The 24539-nt window shown below is 42.0% G+C and overlaps 1 protein-coding gene across 2 annotated transcripts in view; it reads left to right on the forward strand.

Annotated features, from left to right (window-relative positions):
• LOC128685746 (tyrosine-protein phosphatase 10D-like) overlaps positions 1–24539 on the forward strand; it is a 506322-nt gene that overhangs the window by 213996 nt on the left and 267787 nt on the right. For both annotated transcript variants that reach the window (XM_070087994.1, XM_053772367.2), the window contains exon 3: positions 15683–15961. In XM_070087994.1, coding sequence (XP_069944095.1) covers positions 15683–15961 — 279 coding nt within the window. The remainder of the gene's footprint in view (positions 1–15682; positions 15962–24539) is intronic.

Raw genomic sequence — 24539 nt, forward strand, 5'->3', positions numbered from 1 at the left:
ACACTACACACTCAGGGTTCTAACACTACACGCTCAGGGTTCTAACACTACACACTCAGGGTTCTAACACTACACACTCAGGGTTCTAACACTACACGCTCAGGGTTCTAACACTACACACTCAGGGTTCTAACACTACACACTCAGAGTTCTAACACTACACACTCAGGGTTCTAACACTACACACTCAGGGTTCTAACACTACACGCTCAGGGTTCTAACACTACACGCTCAGGGTTCTAACACTACACACTCAGAGTTCTAACACTACACACTCAGAGTTCTAACACTACACACTCAGGGTTCTAACACTACACGCTCAGGGTTCTAACACTACACACTCAGAGTTCTAACACTACACACTCAGGGTTCTAACACTACACACTCAGGGTTCTAACACTACTCACTCAGGATTCTAACACTACACACTCAGGGTTCTAATACTACACGCTCAGGGTTCTAACACTACACACTCAGGGATCTAACACTACACACTCAGGGTTCTAACACTACACGCTCAGGGTTCTAACACTACACACCCAGGGTTCTAACACTACACGCTCAGGGTTCTAACACTACACGCTCAGGGTTCTAACACTACACACTCAGGGTTCTAACACTACACGCTCAGGGTTCTAACACTACACACTCAGGGTTCTAACACTACACACTCAGAGTTCTAACACTACACACTCAGAGTTCTAACACTACACACTCAGGGTTCTAACACTACACGCTCAGGGTTCTAACACTACACGCTCAGGGTTCTAACACTACACACTCAGGGTTCTAACACTACACGCTCCGGGTTCTACCACTACACACTCAGGGTTCTAACACTACACGCTCAGGGTTCTAACACTACACGCTCAGGGTTCTAACACTACACGCTCAGGGTTCTAACACTACACGCTCAGGGTTCTAACACTACACACTCAGGGCTCTAACACTACACGCTCAGGGTTCTAACACTACACACTTAGGGTTCTAACACTACACACTCAGGGTTATAACACTACACGCCAAGGGTTCTAACACTACATACTCAGGGTTCTAACACTACACACTCAGGGTTCTAACACTACACACTCAGGGTTCTAACACTACACACTCAGGGTTCTAACACTACACATTCAGGGTTCTAACACTACACACCCAGGGTTCTAACACTACACACTCAGGGTTCTAACACTACTCACTCAGGATTCTAACACTACACACTCAGGGTTCTAATACTACACGCTCAGGGTTCTAACACTACACACTCAGGGTTCTAACACTACACACTCAGGGTTCTAACACTACACGCTCAGGGTTCTAACACTACACACTCAGGGTTCTAACACTACACGCTCAGGGTTCTAACACTACACACTCAGGGTTCTAACACTACACACTCAGGGTTCTAACACTACACGCTCAGGGTTCTAACACTTCACACTCAGGGTTCTAACACTACACACTCAGAGTTCTAACACTACACACTCAGGGTTCTAACACTACACACTCAGGGTTCTAACACTACACACTCAGGATTCTAACACTACACACTCAGGGTTCTAACACTACACTCTCAGGGTTCTAACACTACACACTCAGGGTTCTAACACTACACGCTCAGGGTTCTAACACTACACACTCAGGGTTCTACCACTACACACTCAGGGTTCTAACACTACACACTCAGGGTTCTAACACTACACACTCAGGGTTCTAACACTACACACTCAGGGTTCTAACACTACATACTCAGGGTTCTAACACTACACGCTCAGGCTTCTAACACTACACACTCAGGGTTCTAACACTACACACTCAGGGTTCTAACACTACACTCTCAGGGTTCTAACACTACGCACTCAGGGTTCTAACACTACACACTCATGGTTCTAACGCTACACACTCAGGGTTCTAACACTACACGCTCCGGGTTCTAACACTACACACACAGGGTTCTAACACTACACACTCAGGGTTCTATCACTACACACTCAGGGTTCTAACACTAAGCACTCAGGGTTCTAACACTACACGCTCCGGGTTCTAACACTACACACTCAGGGTTCTAACACTACACACTCAGGGTTCTAACATTACACACTCAGGGTTCTAACACTAAGCACTCAGGGTTCTAACACTACACACTCAGGGTTCTAACACTACACACTCAGGGTTCTAACACTACACACTCAGGGTTCTTACACTACACGCTCAGGGTTCTAACACTACACACTCAGGGTTCTAATACTACACACTCAGGGTTCTAACACTACACACTCGGGGTTCTAACACTACACACTCACGGTTCTCACAGTACACACTCAGGGTTCTAATACTACACGCTCAGGGTTTTAACACTACACACTCAGGGTTCTAACGCTACACACTCAGGGTTCTAACACTACACACTCAGGGTTCTAACACTACACACTCAGGGTTCTAACACTACACATTCAGGGTTCTAACACTATACACTCTCAGGGTTCCAACACTACACACTCAGGGTTCCAACACTACACACTCAGGGTTCTAACGCTACACACTCAGGGTTCTAACACTACACACTCAGGGTTCTAACACTACACACTCAGGGTTCTAACACTACACACTCAGGGTTCTAACACTACACACTCAGGGTTCTAACACTACACACTCAGGGTTCCAACACTACACACTCAGGGTTCCAACACTACACACTCAGGGTTCCAACACTACACACTCAGGGTTCTCACACTACACAATCAGGGTTCCGACACTACACACTCATGGTTCCAACACTACACACTCAGGGTTCCAACACTATACACTCAGCTCTCCAACACTACACACTCAGGGTTCCAACAATACACACTCAGGGTTCCAAAACTATACACTCGGTTCTAACACTACACATTCAGGGTTCCAACACTACACACTCAGGGTTCCAACACTACACACTCACGGTTCCAACACTACACACTCACGGTTCCAACACTACACACGCAGGGTTCCAACACTACACACTCAGGGTTCCAACACTACACACTCAGGGTTCTAACACTACACACTCAGGGTTCCAACATTACACACTCAGGGTTTCAACACTACACACTCAGGGTTCTAACACTACACACTCAAGGTTCCAACACTACACACTCAGGGTTCCAAGACTACACACTCAGCGTTCCAAGACTACACACTCTGGGTTCTAACATTACACACTCAGGGTTCCAACGCTACACACTCAGGGTTCCAACACTACACACTCAGGGTTCCAACACTACACACTCAGGGTTCTAACACTACACACTCAGGGTTCCAACACTACACACTCAGGGTTCCAACACTACACACTCAGGGTTTCAACACTACACACTCAGGGTTCCAACATTACACACTCAGGGTTTCAACACTACACACTCAGGGTTCCAACATTACACACTCAGGGTTCCAACGCTACACACTCAGGGTTCCAACACTACACACTCAGGGTTCCAACACTACACACTCAGGGGTTCCAACACTACACACTCATGGTTCCAACACTACACACTCAGGGTTCCAACACTACACACTCAGGGGTTCCAACACTACACACTCATGGTTCCAACACTACACACTCAGGGGTTCCAACACTACACACTCATGGTTCCAACACTACACACTCAGGGTTCTAACACTACACACTCAGGGTTCTAACACTACACACTCAGAGTTCTAACACTACACACTCAGGGTTCTAACATTACACACTCAGGGTTCTAACACTACACACTCAGGGTTCTAACACTACACACTCAGGATTCTAACACTACACACTCAGGGTTCTAACACTACACACTCAGGGTTCTAACACTACACACTCAGGGTTCTAACACTACACACTCAGGGTTCTAACACTACTCACTCAGGATTCTTACACTACACACTCAGGGTTCTAATACTACACGCTCAGGGTTCTAACACTACACACTCAGGGTTCAAACACTACACACTCAGGGTTCTAACACTACACGCTCAGGGTTCTAACACTACACACTCAGGGTTCTAACACTACACGCTCAGGGTTCTAACACTACACACTCAGGGTTCTAACACTACACGCTCAGGGTTCTAACACTACACACTCAGGGTTCTAACACTACACACTCAGGGTTCTAACACTACACGCTCAGGGTTCTAACACTACACACTCAGAGTTCTAACACTACACACTCAGAGTTCTAACACTACACACTCAGGGTTCTAACACTACACGCTCAGGGTTCTACCACTACACACTCAGGGTTCTAACACTACACGCTCCGGGTTCTACCACTACACACTCAGGGTTCTAACACTACACGCTCAGGGTTCTAACACTACACGCTCAGGGTTCTAACACTACACACTCAGGGTTCTAACACTACACACTCAGGGCTCTAACACTACACGCTCAGGGTTCTAACACTACACACTCAGGGTTCTAACACTACTCACTCAGAGTTCTAACACTACACACTCAGGGTTATAACACTACACGCCAAGGGTTCTAACACTACACACTCAGGGTTCTAACACTACACACTCAGGGTTCTAACACTACACACTCAGGGTTCTAACACTACACACTCAGGGTTCTAACACTACACATTCAGGGTTCTAACACTACACACCCAGGGTTCTAACACTACACACTCAGGGTTCTAACACTACTCACTCAGGATTCTAACACTACACACTCAGGGTTCTAATACTACACGCTCAGGGTTCTAACACTACACACTCAGGGTTCTAACACTACACACTCAGGGTTCTAACACTACACGCTCAGGGTTCTAACACTACACACTCAGGGTTCTAACACTACACGCTCAGGGTTCTAACACTACACACTCAGGGTTCTAACACTACACACTCAGGGTTCTAACACTACACGCTCATGGTTCTAACACTTCACACTCAGGGTTCTAACACTACACACTCAGAGTTCTAACACTACACACTCAGGGTTCTAACACTACACACTCAGGGTTCTAACACTACACACTCAGGATTCTAACACTACACACTCAGGGTTCTAACACTACACGCTCAGGGTTCTAACACTACACACTCAGGGTTCTAACACTACACGCTCAGGGTTCTAACACTACACACTCAGGGTTCTACCACTACACACTCAGGGTTCTAACACTACACACTCAGGGTTCTAACACTACACACTCAGGGTTCTAACACTACACACTCAGGCTTCTAACACTACACACTCAGGGTTCTAACACTACACACTCAGGGTTCTAACACTACACTCTCATTGTTCTAACACTACGCACTCAGGGTTCTAACACTACACACTCATGGTTCTAACGCTACACACTCAGGGTTCTAACACTACACACTCAAGTTTCTAACACTACACACTCAGGGTTCTATCACTACACACTCAGGGTTCTAACACTAAGTACTCAGGGTTCTAACACTACACGCTCCGGGTTCTAACACTACACACTCAGGGTTCTAACACTACACACTCAGGGTTCTAACACTACACACTCAGGGTTCTAACACTACACACTCAGGGTTCTAACACTAAGCACTCAGGGTTCTAACACTACACACTCAGGGTTCTAACACTACACACTCAGGGTTCTAACACTACACACTCAAGGTTCTTACACTACACGCTCAGGGTTCTAACACTACACACTCAGGGTTCTAACACTAAGCACTCAGGGTTCTAACACTACACGCTCAGGGTTCTAACACTACACACTCAGGGTTCTAATACTACAAACTCAGGGTTCTAACACTACACACTCAGGGTTCTAATACTACACGCTCAGGGTTCTAACACTACACACTCAGGGTTCTAACACTACACGCTCCGGGTTCTAACACTACACACTCAGGGTTCTAACACTACACACTCAGGGTTCTATCACTACACACTCAGGGTTCTAACACTAAGCACTCAGGGTTCTAACACTACACGCTCCGGGTTCTAACACTACACACTCAGGGTTCTAACACTACACACTCAGGGTTCTAACATTACACACTCAGGGTTCTAACACTAAGCACTCAGGGTTCTAACACTACACACTCAGGGTTCTAACACTACACACTCAGGGTTCTAACACTACACACTCAGGGTTCTTACACTACACGCTCAGGGTTCTAACACTACACACTCAGGGTTCTAATACTACACACTCAGGGTTCTAACACTACACACTCGGGGTTCTAACACTACACACTCACGGTTCTCACAGTACACACTCAGGGTTCTAATACTACACGCTCAGGGTTTTAACACTACACACTCAGGGTTCTAACGCTACACACTCAGGGTTCTAACACTACACACTCAGGGTTCTAACACTACACACTCAGGGTTCTAACACTACACATTCAGGGTTCTAACACTATACACTCTCAGGGTTCCAACACTACACACTCAGGGTTCCAACACTACACACTCAGGGTTCTAACGCTACACACTCAGGGTTCTAACACTACACACTCAGGGTTCTAACACTACACACTCAGGGTTCTAACACTACACACTCAGGGTTCTAACACTACACACTCAGGGTTCTAACACTACACACTCAGGGTTCCAACACTACACACTCAGGGTTCCAACACTACACACTCAGGGTTCCAACACTACACACTCAGGGTTCTCACACTACACAATCAGGGTTCCGACACTACACACTCATGGTTCCAACACTACACACTCAGGGTTCCAACACTATACACTCAGCTCTCCAACACTACACACTCAGGGTTCCAACAATACACACTCAGGGTTCCAAAACTATACACTCGGTTCTAACACTACACATTCAGGGTTCCAACACTACACACTCAGGGTTCCAACACTACACACTCACGGTTCCAACACTACACACTCACGGTTCCAACACTACACACGCAGGGTTCCAACACTACACACTCAGGGTTCCAACACTACACACTCAGGGTTCTAACACTACACACTCAGGGTTCCAACATTACACACTCAGGGTTTCAACACTAGACACTCAGGGTTCTAACACTACACACTCAAGGTTCCAACACTACACACTCAGGGTTCCAAGACTACACACTCAGCGTTCCAAGACTACACACTCTGGGTTCTAACATTACACACTCAGGGTTCCAACGCTACACACTCAGGGTTCCAACACTACACACTCAGGGTTCCAACACTACACACTCAGGGTTCTAACACTACACACTCAGGGTTCCAACACTACACACTCAGGGTTCCAACACTACACACTCAGGGTTTCAACACTACACACTCAGGGTTCCAACATTACACACTCAGGGTTTCAACACTACACACTCAGGGTTCCAACATTACACACTCAGGGTTCCAACGCTACACACTCAGGGTTCCAACACTACACACTCAGGGTTCCAACACTACACACTCAGGGGTTCCAACACTACACACTCATGGTTCCAACACTACACACTCAGGGTTCCAACACTACACACTCAGGGGTTCCAACACTACACACTCATGGTTCCAACACTACACACTCAGGGGTTCCAACACTACACACTCATGGTTCCAACACTACACACTCAGGGTTCTAACACTACACACTCAGGGTTCTAACACTACACACTCAGAGTTCTAACACTACACACTCAGGGTTCTAACATTACACACTCAGGGTTCTAACACTACACACTCAGGGTTCTAACACTACACACTCAGGATTCTAACACTACACACTCAGGGTTCTAACACTACACACTCAGGGTTCTAACACTACACACTCAGGGTTCTAACACTACACACTCAGGGTTCTAACACTACTCACTCAGGATTCTTACACTACACACTCAGGGTTCTAATACTACACGCTCAGGGTTCTAACACTACACACTCAGGGTTCAAACACTACACACTCAGGGTTCTAACACTACACGCTCAGGGTTCTAACACTACACACTCAGGGTTCTAACACTACACGCTCAGGGTTCTAACACTACACACTCAGGGTTCTAACACTACACGCTCAGGGTTCTAACACTACACACTCAGGGTTCTAACACTACACACTCAGGGTTCTAACACTACACGCTCAGGGTTCTAACACTACACACTCAGAGTTCTAACACTACACACTCAGAGTTCTAACACTACACACTCAGGGTTCTAACACTACACGCTCAGGGTTCTACCACTACACACTCAGGGTTCTAACACTACACGCTCCGGGTTCTACCACTACACACTCAGGGTTCTAACACTACACGCTCAGGGTTCTAACACTACACGCTCAGGGTTCTAACACTACACACTCAGGGTTCTAACACTACACACTCAGGGCTCTAACACTACACGCTCAGGGTTCTAACACTACACACTCAGGGTTCTAACACTACTCACTCAGAGTTCTAACACTACACACTCAGGGTTATAACACTACACGCCAAGGGTTCTAACACTACACACTCAGGGTTCTAACACTACACACTCAGGGTTCTAACACTACACACTCAGGGTTCTAACACTACACACTCAGGGTTCTAACACTACACATTCAGGGTTCTAACACTACACACCCAGGGTTCTAACACTACACACTCAGGGTTCTAACACTACTCACTCAGGATTCTAACACTACACACTCAGGGTTCTAATACTACACGCTCAGGGTTCTAACACTACACACTCAGGGTTCTAACACTACACACTCAGGGTTCTAACACTACACGCTCAGGGTTCTAACACTACACACTCAGGGTTCTAACACTACACGCTCAGGGTTCTAACACTACACACTCAGGGTTCTAACACTACACACTCAGGGTTCTAACACTACACGCTCATGGTTCTAACACTTCACACTCAGGGTTCTAACACTACACACTCAGAGTTCTAACACTACACACTCAGGGTTCTAACACTACACACTCAGGGTTCTAACACTACACACTCAGGATTCTAACACTACACACTCAGGGTTCTAACACTACACGCTCAGGGTTCTAACACTACACACTCAGGGTTCTAACACTACACGCTCAGGGTTCTAACACTACACACTCAGGGTTCTACCACTACACACTCAGGGTTCTAACACTACACACTCAGGGTTCTAACACTACACACTCAGGGTTCTAACACTACACACTCAGGCTTCTAACACTACACACTCAGGGTTCTAACACTACACACTCAGGGTTCTAACACTACACTCTCATTGTTCTAACACTACGCACTCAGGGTTCTAACACTACACACTCATGGTTCTAACGCTACACACTCAGGGTTCTAACACTACACACTCAAGTTTCTAACACTACACACTCAGGGTTCTATCACTACACACTCAGGGTTCTAACACTAAGTACTCAGGGTTCTAACACTACACGCTCCGGGTTCTAACACTACACACTCAGGGTTCTAACACTACACACTCAGGGTTCTAACACTACACACTCAGGGTTCTAACACTACACACTCAGGGTTCTAACACTAAGCACTCAGGGTTCTAACACTACACACTCAGGGTTCTAACACTACACACTCAGGGTTCTAACACTACACACTCAAGGTTCTTACACTACACGCTCAGGGTTCTAACACTACACACTCAGGGTTCTAACACTAAGCACTCAGGGTTCTAACACTACACGCTCAGGGTTCTAACACTACACACTCAGGGTTCTAATACTACAAACTCAGGGTTCTAACACTACACACTCAGGGTTCTAATACTACACGCTCAGGGTTCTAACACTACACACTCAGGGTTCTAACACTACACATTCAGGGTTCTAACACTACACACTCAGGGTTCCAACAGTACACACTCAGAGTTCTAACACTACACACTCAGGGTTCTAACACTACACATTCAGGGTTCTAACACTACACATTCAGGGTTCTAACACTACACACTCAGGGTTCCAACAGTACACACTCAGAGTTCTAACACTACACACTCAGAGTTCTAACACTACACACTCAGGGTTCTAACACTATACACTCTCAGGGTTCCAACACTACACACTCAGGGTTCCAACACTACACACTCAGGGTTCCAACACTACACACTCAGGGTTCCAACACTACACACTCAGGGTTCTAACACTACACAATCAGGGTTCCGACACTACACACTCATGGTTCCAACACTACACACTCAGGGTTCCAACACTATACACTCAGCTCTCCAACACTACACACTCAGGGTTCCAACAATACACACTCAGGGTTCCAAAACTATACACTCGGTTCTAACACTACACATTCAGGGTTCCAACACTACACACTCACGGTTCCAACACTACACAATCACGGTTCCAACACTACACACGCAGGGTTCCAACACTACACACTCAGGGTTCCAACACTACACACTCAGGGTTCTAACACTACACACTCAGGGTTCCAACATTACACACTCAGGGTTCCAACGCTACACACTCAGGGTTCCAACACTACACACTCAGGGTTCCAACACTACACACTCAGGGGTTCCAACACTACACACTCATGGTTCCAACACTACACATTCAGGGCTCTAACACTACACACTCAGGGTTCCAACACTACACAGTCAGGGTTTCAACACTACACACTCAGGGTTCTAACACTACACACTCAGGGTTCCAATATTTCACACTCAGGGTTCCAACACTACATACTCAGGGTTCGAACACTACAAACTCAAGGTTGCAACACTACTCACTCAGGGTTCCAACTCTACACACTCAGGGTTCTAACACTGCACACTCTCAGGGTTCCAACACTACACACTCAGGGTTCCAACACTACACACTCAGGGTTCCAGCAGTACACACTCAGGGTTCCAACAGTACACACTCAGGGTTCCAACACTACACACTGAGAGTTCCAACACTACACACTGAGGGTTCCAACACTACACACTCACGGTTCCAACACTACACACTCACGGTTCCAACACTACACACTCACAGTTCCAACACTACACATTCAGGGTTCCAACACTCTTGACTGACAGTGTTGCTCCCTCTTAGGAGACGTACATGAGTGGGTTTTTAGTTAACATCATCGTAGTCTTCAGCTCCGGCTACTTAGTGGCCTTGTCTCACGAATTCTCTCAGTGGTAATCACTACCACTATGCCATTATCATCATCACCCACTACCATCATTACTACAACCACTGTCATCACCCAGTACTAACATTACTACAACCATTGTCATCACCCACTACCATCATTACTACAACCACTGTCATCACCCAGTACCAACATTACTACAACCATTGTCATCACCCACTACCATCATTACTACAACCACTGTCATCACCCACTACCATCATTACTGCAACTACTGTCATCACCCAGTACCAACATTACTACAACCATTGTCATCACCCACTACCATCATTACTACAACCACTGTCATCACCCACTACCATCATTACTACAACCACTGTCATCACCCACTACCATCATTACTACAACCACTGTCATCACCCACTACCATCATTACTACAACTACTGTCATCACCCAGTACCAACATTACTACAACCATTGTCATCACCCACTACCATCATTGCTACAACTACTGTCATCACGCACTACCATCATTACTACAACCACTGTCATCACCCACTACCATCATTACTACAACCACTGTCATCACCCACTACCATCATTACTACAACCAATATCTTCACCCACTACCATCATTACTACAACCACTGTCATCACCCACTACCATCATTGCTACAACTACTGTCATCACGCACTACCATCATTACTACAAGCACTGTCATCACCCACTACCATCATTACTACAACCACTGTCATCACCCACTACCATCATTGCTACAACTACTGTCATCACGCACTACCATCATTACTACAACCACTGTCATCACCCACTACCATCATTACTACAACCACTGTCATCACCCACTACCATCATTGCTACAACTACTGTCATCACCCACTACCATCATTACTACAACCACTGTCATCACCCACTACCATCATTGCTACAACTACTGTCATCACGCACTACCATCATTACTACAACTACTGTCATCTACCACTATCATCATTACTACAACCAATATCATCGCCCACTACCATCATTACTACAACCACTGTCATCACCCACTACCATCATTACTACAACTACTGTCATCACCCACTACCATCATTACTACAGCCACCATCATTACTACAACCACTGTCATCACCCACTACCATCATTACTACAACCACTGTCATCACCCACTACCATCATTACTACAGCCACCATCATTACTACAACCACTGTCATCACCCACTACCATCATTACTACAACCACTGTCATCACCCACTACCATCATTACTAGAACCATTGTCATCACCCACTACCATCATTACTACAACCAATATCACCCACTACCATCATTACTACAACCACTGTCATCACCCACTACCATCATTGCTACAACTACTGTCATCACCCACTACCATCATTACTACAACCATTGTCATCACCCACTACCATCATTACTACAACCAATATCACCCACTACCATCATTGCTACAACCACTGTCATCACCCACTACCATCATTGCTACAACTACTGTCATCACCTACTACCATCATTACAACTACTGTCATCACCCACTACCATCATTACTACAACCACTGTCATCACCCACTACCATCATTACTACAACTACTGTCATCACCCACTACCATTATTACTACAACCAATGTCATCACCCACTACCATCATTACTACAACTACTGTCATCACCCACTACCATCATTACTACAACCAAAGTCATCACCCACTACCATCATTACTACAACCACCATCATTACTACAACCACTGTCATCACCCACTACCATCATTACTACAACCACTGTCATCACCCACTACCATCATTACTACAACTACTGTCATCACCCAGTACCAGCATTACTACAACCATTGTCTTCACTCACTACCATCATTACTACAACCACCATCATTACTACAACCAAAGTCATCACCCACTACCATCATTACTACAACCACCATCATTACTACAACCACTGTCATCACCCACTACCATCATTACTACAACCACTGTCATCACCCACTACCATCATTACTACAACTACTGTCATCACCCAGTACCAGCATTACTACAACCATTGTCTTCACTCACTACCATCATTACTACAACCACCATCATTACTACAACCATTGTCATCACCCACTACCATCATTACTACAACCAAAGTCATCACCCACTACCATTACTACAACCAATGTCATCACCCACTACCATCATTACTACAACCAATGTCATCACCCACTACCATCATTGCTACAACTACTGTCATCACCCACTACCATCATTACTACAACTACTGTCATCACCCACTACCATCATTACTACAACCAGTGTCATCACCCACTACCATCATTACTACAACCACTGTCATCACCCACTACCATCATTACTACAACCACTGTCATCACCCACTACCATCATTACTACAACTACTGTCATCACCCACTACCATTATTACTACAACCAATGTCATCACCCACTACCATCATTACTACAACTACTGTCATCACCCACTACCATCATTACTACAGCTACTGTCATCACCCACTACCATCATTACTACAACTACTGTCATCACCTAGTACCATCATTACTACACTGTCATCACCCACTACCATCATTACTACAACTACTGTCATCACCCACTACCATCATTACTACAACCAATGTCATCACCCACTACCATCATTACTTCAACTACTGTCATCACCCACTACCATCATTACTACAACTACTGTCATCACCCACTACCATCATTACTACAACCAATGTCATCACCCACTACCATCATTACTACAACTACTGTCATCTACCACTACCATCATTACTACAACCACTATCATCACCCAGTACCATCATTACTACAACCACAGTCATCACTCACTACCATCATTACTACAAGTACTGTCATCACCCACATCACCACCGTCAGCTCCAGAACTGGTCTTCCCACATTGTTTACTGGACTCGTTCAAGGTAAAAACCGTAGCCAAGGGTTAGAAATTACGGTTGTTCTTGTTGTCGGCTTGTTGCACTGTTACTCTTGTTCTGTCATCATCATCCAATCAATAATTGTGCCTAATTTACCATTATGAATGCCATTTCATTGCCTGACCAACTATTCAAAATATTATTTACTGAATATGATAATGGTATATAATACCGACAAGTTGATAAGTAAGACACGTGCAACTGTTAGGTATCTTTATTCCGAAACGTTCCGCCTGCTCAGTAGGCTTCTTCAGTCGAGTACAGAGGAGGCAGCACAAACAGTAGAAATGTAAAGACGATGTCATCAGTTCATCACCTTTGAAGACGTAGTTTTGAAGTGGTCAGTCCCTCAATCGGGAAAGGAGTTTTGCTCCATAGTCTGGAAAAATGTTCCATAGTTCCAGACTTTGGAGCAAAACTCTTCTCCCGGTTGAGGGACTGGCCACTTCAGAGTACGTCTTCAAGGGTAATGGACTGATTACATCGTCTTTACGTCTCTACTGCTTCTGCTGTCTCCTCTATATCCGACTGAAGAAGCCTACTGTATAGGCGAAACGTTTGGGAATAAAGATACGTAACTGTTGCACATGGTTATATTATTTACTATCTTGAGTGGCCTCCTGTGACCTGGAAAGTAAAAACGAGTGTAAGCTGAACGCAAGAAGTTTGCAAGATTTACCCGTTATTTCTCGTCTTCACCACAAGACAGAAACAAAATGTCAGTAACGCTGTCAGAGTGCAGAAACCTTCAAGTGGTTTCCGTGTCACATTAATCAGATAGAATTTTAGTGTCTCATTGGCTGGTAGCACCTCGCTGGATGCTTGCTGTTAACCACCGTACTACCCACTGTGATGATACACTATGACACCGGCATATACACTTGAGCGGGTAAATACGCTGAAAGGTGTACCTCACAGTGTAGATAAACTCAGAGATGTGTATTTCTCAAGGTATATATGCCAGAGGTGTGAGGTGTAGATCTTTGTGTATATACACTGAGAGGTTTATCTGTCAAGGTATATTATTAAGAGTTTACTGTAATCCCCATTTTAGGTATTTAAGTATTTTTGACGTTAATGATGGTGGTGCAGTGTGTAGTCGTCAACCACAACAAAGTAACAAGAGGAGGTATGGAGGAGCCACTGTTAATTCCTGCACTGTTACTACTCGCTGCTCAGACTATTTATAGCCGGGTGTGGGAAATATAACATTGTTGTTTCCATTACTGTCATGAATATAAATTTAAGGTTTAACCTGGGAAGTATTGCGGTGTTGTGATGAATATTTTGGTTGTGTGTATGCTGTTAGTTACAACTTGTCAAAGGTACTTGCCGGTAGACACATGGCCTGTTGTTGATGTATTAGTTAGCAGTTGTCAGAGGCACTTGTCGTTAGACACTTGGATTGTTTGTAGTGTAAGTGTTTGTGTATCTTAACCCTACATGGTCACTGTAACATTATTATATTCTCACTCCATAGTAATCCTTCTCCCTATTTCCCTGCACAGTGGCACCAACAACTTCTTATGTGTGAATGTTAACATTCTCTTTATGTTTATGTAAACATTATTTGTGCGTGTGTATGTAAAGAGTGGCACTATCAAGCTGATGATAACAACATTGTTCTCTGTGTAACAGTGCCGTCGCCACCAAGCAACCTGAGCATCCAGGTGAGGGGAGGTAAGAATGCCTTAGTCAGCTGGGATCCTCCTGTTATCGGTGGCTACTCTGGCTTCAAGCTCAAGGTCATCCCACTCTCCGAGCCCCAGAACAGCAACCGCAACGTAGGCATCTCTGAGGCGCAGCTGCCCTTCAACCTACGGGAACTCACCCCCGGCGCCTCCTACGAGCTCCAGCTCTACACCGTGTACGAGTATAAGGAAAGCGCCGCCTACATATCTTCCAATTTCACCACCCGTAAGTCTTCCACCAGTTCTCTCCTCTCATTTATGCTATAACCACTTTTCTTCAAAACAAAAATACAATTATTATTATTATTATTATTATTATTATTATTATTATTATTATTATTATTATTATTATAATGTTTATTTTCCCCTATAATTTACTTTGTCGATAATTACTATCGCATTTGCTTTGTCTGCTTTCGTAAGGTGAACTCTAGGATCTTTCCTTAATTAATGGTATAACTTAAAACATGATGTTAGGAGACAGGGTAACTGACGTGCCCCTGAAGCTCGTAGGGATGATATAGCACATGAGGGATGTGGAGAACACGTCCAGTTCCTTGCATGAACAACCCTTCACCAGCATCAAAGAACCTCCTTAATAACAAAAATTACGACATACTTAGAGTATAGGTTTTTATGTATTACATTACGATGAGTGCTATTATTAAACAGTTTTATAGTAACAACGTTGTGTCTACTTAGTACATGTGCATCCCATACTTTGAATTTAGCCTTGCTGCCAAAAACCTGGTAGCTAAGGCCTAGCCTCCAGGTTAAATTTCTCCATTCTTTATATATTCTGCTGAATATCCTAATGCAAAGTGCTCACCCTGCTTTGTAAAAAAAAATATATATATACTCTGATCCCTGATTTATATGCTAAATATACACGAGGGGGGATTAACTAAATATAACTTGATTTATATGCTAACTAAAGACACCGTTTTTCGCCAATTGTTGTATTGTTGGTAAATATTTATATATTTATCCATTTAATTTAAATGAAAGTGCAGGTTTTGCATTAATTAAAGTCAAGGCAATTCTGAAAGAGTATATATATATATATATATATATATATATATATATATATATATATATATATATATATATATATATATATATATATATATATATATATATATATATTTCAACAAGTCGGCCGTCTCCCACCGAGGCAGGGTGACCCAAAAAAAAGAAAGAAAATCCCCAAAAAGAAAATACTTTCATCATCATTCAACACTTTCACCACACTCACACATTATCACTGCTTTTGCAGAGGTGCTCAGAATACAACAGTTTAGAAGCATATACGTATAGAGATACACAACATATCCCTCCAAACTGCCAATATCCCAAACCCCTCCTTTAAAGTGCAGGCATTGTACTTCCCATTTCCAGGACCCAAGTCCGGCTGTATAAAAATAACCGGTTTCCCTGAATCCCTTGACTAAATATTACCCTGCTCACACTCCAACAGCTCGTCAGGTCCCAAATATCATTCGTCTCCATTTAATTCTAACACGCTCAAGCATGCTTACTGGAAGTCCAAGCCCCTCGCCCACAAATCCTCCTTTACCCCCTCCCTCCAACCTTTTCGAGGACGACACCTACCCCGCCTTCCTTCCCCTACAGATTTATACGCTCTCCATGTCATTCTACTTTGATCCATTCTCTCTAAATGACCAAACCACCTCGACAACCCCTCTTCAGCCCTCTGACTAATACTTTTATTAACTCCACACCTTCTCCTAATTTCCACACTTTTCACAATTTTCTGCATAATATTCACACCACACATTGCCCTTAGACAGGACATCTCCACTGCCTCCAACTGCCTCCTCGCTGCAGCATTTACAACCCAAGCTTCACACCCATATAAGAGTGTTGGTACTACTATACGTTCATGCATTCCCTTCTTTGCCTCCATAGATAACATTTTTTGTCTCCACATATACCTCAACGCACCACTTGCCTTTTTTTCCTTCATCATTTCTATGATTAACCTCATCCTTCATAAATCCATCCGCTGACACGTCAACTCCCAAATATCTGAAAACATTCACTTCTTCCATACTCCTCCTCCCCAATTTGATATCCAATTTTTCTTTATCTAAATCATTTGATACTCTCATCACCTTACTCTTTTCTATGTTCACTTTCAACTTTCTACCTTTACACACACTCCCAAAATCGTCTGCTAACCTTTGCAATTTTTCTTTAGAATCTCCCATAAGCACAGTATCATCAGCAAAAAGTAACTGTGTCAGTTCCCATTTTGTATTTGATTCCCCATAATTTAATCCCACTCCTCTCCCGAACACCCTAGCATTTACTTCTTTTACAACCCCATTTATGAATATATTAAACAACCATGGTGACATTACACATCCCATTTCTAAGACCTACTTTTACCGGGAAGTATTCTCCCTCTCTTCTACACACCCTAACCTGAGCCTCACTATCCTCATAAAAACTCTTTACAGCATTTAGTAACTTACCACCTATTCCATATACTTGCAACATCTGCCACATTGCTCCCCTATCCACTCTATCATATACCTTTTCTAAATCCATAAATGCAATAAAAACTTCCCTACCTTTATATAAATACTGTTCACATATATGCTTCAGTGTAAACACTTGATCTACACATCCCCTACCCACTCTAAAACCTCCTTGCTCATCCGTGATCCTACATTCTGTCTTACCTCTAATTCTTTCAGTAATAACCCTACCGTACACTTTTCCTGGTATACTCAGTAAACTTACTCCTCTATAATTTTTAGTCTCTTTTGTCCCCCTTCCCTTTATATAAAGGGACTATACATGCTCTCTGCCAATCCCTAGGTATCTTCACCTCTTTCATACATTTATTAAACAAAAATACCAACCACTCTAACACTATATCCCCCCCGCCTGCTTTTAACATTTCTGTCATGATTCCATCAGTTCCAGCTGCTTTACCCCCTTTCATTCTACGTAATGCCTCATGCACCTCCCCCACACTTACATTCTGCTCTTCTTCACTCCTAAAAGATGGTATACCTCCCTGGCCAGTGCATGAAATTACCGCCTCCCTTCCTTCCTTAACATTTAAAAGTTCCTCAAAATATTCTCGCCATCTACCCAATACCTCCCTCTCCCCATCTACTAACTCCCCTACTCTGTTTTTCACTGACAAATCCATGCGTTCCCTAGGCTTTCTTAACTTGCTTTATCTCACTCCAATTTTTTTTTCTTATTTTCAGCAAATTTTTTTGACAGTGCCTCTCCCACTCTATCTTCTGCTCTCCTTTTGCACCCTCTCACCACTCTCTTCACCTTTCTTTTACTCTCCATATACTCTCCTCTTCTTATATCACTTCTGCTTTGTAAAAACCTCTCATAAGCTACCTTTTTCTCTTTTATCACACCCTTTACTTCATCATTCCACCAATCACTCCTCTTTCCTCCTGCACCCACCCTTCTATGGCCACAAACTTCTTCCCCACATTCTAATACTGCATTTTTAAAATTATTCCAACCCTCTTCAATCCCCCCCCCCCCCCACTACTCATACTTGCACCAGGCCACCTTTCTGCCAATAGTTGCTTATATCTCACCCTAACTTTTTCCTCCCTTAGTTTATACACTTTCACCTCTCTCTTACTTGCTGTTGCCATATTCCTTTTGTCCCATCTACCATCTGACTTGGAGAGCGTATAAATCTGTAGGGGAAGGCGGGGTAGGGGTCGTCCTCGAAAAGGTTGGAGAAAAGGGGTAAAGGAGGTTTTGTGGGCGAGGGGCTTAGACTTCCAGCAAGCATGCGTGAGCGTGTTAGATAGGAGTGACTGGAGATGAATGGTTTTTGGGACCCGACGAGCTGTTGGAGTGTGAGGAAGGTAATATTTTGGGAAGGGATTCAGGTAAACCGGTCTTGAGTCGTGGAAATGGGAAGTACAATGCCTGCACTTTAAAGGAGGAGTTTGGGATGTTGGAAGTTTGGAGGGACATCTAAACTGTCGTATCTGAGCGCCTCTGCAAAGACAGTGATTATGTATGAGTGATGGTGAAGTGTTGTTGATGATGAAAGTATTTTTCTTTCTTTTTTGGTTATTCTTTCTTTTTGGGTCACCCTGCCTTGGTGGGAAACGGTCGATTTGTTATATATATATATATATATATATATATATATATATATATATATATATATATATATATATATATATATATATATATATGCAAAACAACCACTCTGAAAGAATAGAGAAATTCCAAGCGCTTTCGTGACTACTCACATTATCCTTGATAATATGAGTAGTCACGAAAGCGCTTGGAATTTCTCTATTCTTTCAGAGTGGTTGTTTTGCATATTTTGAAATCACCTGTTTACTGTGATCTTATTGCATCTATATATATATATATATATATATATATATATATATATATATATATATATATATATATATGTCGTGCCGAATATGTAAAACTGGTCAATTAGCAAGAACTCATTTAAAATTAAGTTCTTTCTAAAATTTTCTCTTATACGTTTAAAGACATATTTTTTTCATTAATGTTAATGTAAAAATTTTTAATTTTGCTCCAAAAGAATCTTAGAAAACTTACCTAACCTTATTATAACAAGAACAATTTATTTTAGCCTAACCCAACTAAATATATTTTAGATTTGTTTACAATAATTTAATACTAAACAAACACAGTGAAATATATTTTTTTTCGTTAGGCTCAGAATGATTTTGGCGAAATTATTGCATACACAAATTTTGGCTTGTCCTATATGGCAAGATGAGCGTTGCTATTTAAGCCATGATCGTAAGTTCTGCCTATTCGGCACGACATATATATATATATATATATATATATATATATATATATATATATATATATATATATATATATATATATATATATATATATGGGAGACGGCCGACTTGTTGAAATATATATATATATATATATATATATATATATATATATATATATATATATATATATATATATGTGTGTGTGTGTGTGTGTGTGTATGTCGTGCCGAATAGGCAGAACTTGAGATCTTGGCTTAAATAGCAATGCTCATCTTGCCATATAGGACAAGTGAAAATTTGTGTATGCAATAATTTCGCCAAAATCACTCTGAACCTAACGAAAAAAATATAGTTGATTGTGTTTGTTTAGTACTAAATTATTATAAACGTATTTAAAATACATTTAGTTGGGTTAGGCTAAAATAAATTGCTCTTGTTATAATAAGGTTAGGTAAGTTTTCTAAGATTCTTTTGGTGCAAAATTAAAATTTTTTACATTAACCTTAATGAAAACAATATATCTTTAAACGTATAAGAGAAAATTTCAGAACGGACTTAATTTTAAATGAGTTCTTGCTAAGTGACCAGTTTTACATATTCGGCACAACACACACACACACACACACACACACACACACACACACACACACATATATATATATATATATATATATATATATATATATATATATATATATATATATATATATATATATATATATATATATATATATATATATATATTTTTTTTTTTTTTTTTTTTTTTTTTTTTTTAAACAAGTCGGCCGTCTCCCACCGAGGCAGGGTGACCCAAAAAAGAAAGAAAATCCCCAAAAAGAAAATACTTTCATCATCATTCAACACTTTCACCACACTCGCACATTATCACTGTTTTTGCAGAGGTGCTCAGAATACAACAGTCTAGAAGCATACACATATAAAGATACACAACATATCCCTCCAAACTGCCAATATCCCAAACCCCTCCTTTAAAGTGCAGGCATTGTACTTCCCATTTCCAGGACTCAAGTCCGACTATATGAAAATAACCGGTTTCCCTGAATCCCTTCACTAAATATTACCCTGCTCACACTCCAACAGATCGTCAGGTCCCAAGTACCATTCGTCTCCATTCACTCCTATCTAACACGCTCACGCACGCTTGCTGGAAATCCAAGCCTCTTACCCACAAAACCTCCTTTACCCCCTCTCTCCAACCCTTTCGAGGACGACCCCTACCCCGCCTTCCTTCCCCTATAGATTTATATGCTTTCCATGTCATTCTACTGTGATCCATTCTCTCTAAATGACCAAACCACCTCAACAACCCCTCTTCTGCCCTCTGACTAATACTTTTATTAACTCCACACCTTCTCCTAATTTCCACACTCCGAATTTTTTGCATAATATTTACACCACACATTGCCCTTAGACAGGACATCTCCGCTGCCTCCAACCGTCTCCTTGCTGCTGCATTTACCACCCAAGCTTCACACCCATATAAGAGTGTTGGTACTACTATACTTTCATACATTCCCTTCTTTGCCTCCATAGATAACGTTTTTTGACTCCACATATACCTCAACGCACCACTCACCTTTTTTCCCTCATCAATTCTATGATTAACCTCATCCTTCATAAATCCATCCGCCGACACGTCAACTCCCAAGTATCTGAAAACATTCACTTCTTCCATACTCCTCCTCCCCAATTTGATATCCAATTTTTCTTTATCTAAATCATTTGACACCCTCATCACCTTACTCTTTTCTATGTTCACTTTCAACTTTCTACCTTTACACACATTCCCAAACTCATCCACTAACCTTTGCAATTTTTCTATATATATATATATATATATATATATATATATATATATATATATATATATATATATACATATACATATAATTATATATATATATTATATATATATATTTTTTTAACAAGTCGGCCGTCTCCATATACATATATATATATTATATATATATATATATATATATATATCTATATATATATATATATATATATATATATATATATATATATATATATATGCGCGATAAGATCACAGTAAACAGGTGATTTCAGAATATGCAAAACAACCACTGTGAAAGAATATAGAAATTCCAAGCGCTTTCGTGACTACTCACATTATCAAGGAACAATGAATATATATATATATATATATATATTCTCCATGGGAAAGTGTAACAGAATTCTACCTCCGTAAGCCATGCGCGTCTTAAGAGGCGACTAAAATGCCGGGAGGAAGGGGCTAGTAACCCCTTCTCCTGTATATATTACTAAATTTAAAAGGAGAAACTTTCGTTTTTTCTTTTGGGCCACCCTGCCTTGGTGGGATACAGCCGGTTTGTTCAAAGAAGGATACATATATATGTCGTGCCTAATAGGTAAAACTGGTCCATTAGCAAGAACTTACTGAAAATTAAGTACTTTCTAAAATTTTCTTGTACGTTTAAAGATATATATTTTTTTAATTTATGTTAATGTAAAAATTTATATCAAAAGAAGCTTATAAAACTTACCTAACCTTATTATAACAAGCGCAATTTAATGTAGACTAATCAAACTAAATATATTTTTCGTAAGTTTACAATAATTTGATAATAAACACACACAGTGAAGTATATTTTTTTCGTTAGATTCAGAATGATTTTTTGCGAAATTATTGCATACGCAAATTTTTGCTTGCCTTATTCGGCAAGAAGAGCGTTGCTATTTAAGCCACAATCGCAAGTTTTACCTATTCGGCACGACATAACGACATTATATATATATATAGTATATATAATATGGGGAGGTACCACCTCTAGAACTGTCCTGGGGACCCTCATCCTCAGAGAAAAGAATAAACTTGCTTCAGGGAAAACTCAAGGTTCTCCCTGAAGCTGTTTGAGAATTTTCTCCTACCACCCCCTATATTTCATGTATATTTTATTTAAAGACAAAATTCATTGACAAAACATTTACAAAAATACAATAGAAAATAAAACATCATAGGTAACTCAGAGCTACATCTCGAATACTTCGTCCAGCTCCTCGGCGGTGGGCCGCGTGCCCAGAATGATGCAGGCATTTCCTCTCTGGATCGCAACACTGAGTCTCTGAAAGAGGAAGCTGGTCGCCCTGTGGTCCTTGGTTTCTATGATAAGCTTCTCACCCAGCTCTTTGAGGAACTTTAGAGCACATTTGCCCCATGCTCCAAGGGTCTCCGACCCTATTGGGATGAAGTTATAGCAAGGGGGAAGGTCTTCATATTTGCGGATCTTCTGGGTCTCCCTGTGGCTGGCAGCTCCACCCCCTTCCACTACGGAATATAGCAAGTAGGTGTCTGCCAATGTGGCGGCACAGGTGTAGTCCCAGGCAATCTACTTTCCATCCTTCCAGGGTAGCATAGTGGCGCCATCAGGACGCTTTTGACTTCCGTCAGACCTCTGCACTTGGGGTTCCCGTTGAGCTGGGCAACGGGCTGTGGCGAGGCTTCTCTTTATGATGTCATTGACCTCTTCATGTCTGGCATACTTTTATGTCATAACATAAAATAAAACTAACGACTGTGGAATAAATTCACTTTGAATTTATGGTCACATAAAATGAATGTATGACTAGACCATCCAGGAGACTAACCTCATTATTCACTAGTATAATTAGACCATCCAGGAGACTAACCTCAGTATTTACTATTATAACTAGACCATCCAGGAGACTAACCTCAGTATTCACTAGTATAACTAGACCATCCAGGAGACTAACCTCAGTATTCACTAGTATAACTAGACCATCCAGGAGACTAACCTCATTATTCACTAGTATAACTAGACCATCCAGGAGACTAACCTCAGTATTTACTATTATAACTAGACCATCCAGGAGACTAACCTCAGTATTCATCAGTATAACTAGACCATCCAGGAGACTAACCTCAGTATTCACTAGTATAACTAGACCATCCAGGAGACTAACCTCAGTATTCAC

This window comes from Cherax quadricarinatus, chromosome 23 (genome assembly GCF_038502225.1).
Source record: "Cherax quadricarinatus isolate ZL_2023a chromosome 23, ASM3850222v1, whole genome shotgun sequence".
NCBI lineage: Eukaryota > Metazoa > Arthropoda > Malacostraca > Decapoda > Parastacidae > Cherax > Cherax quadricarinatus.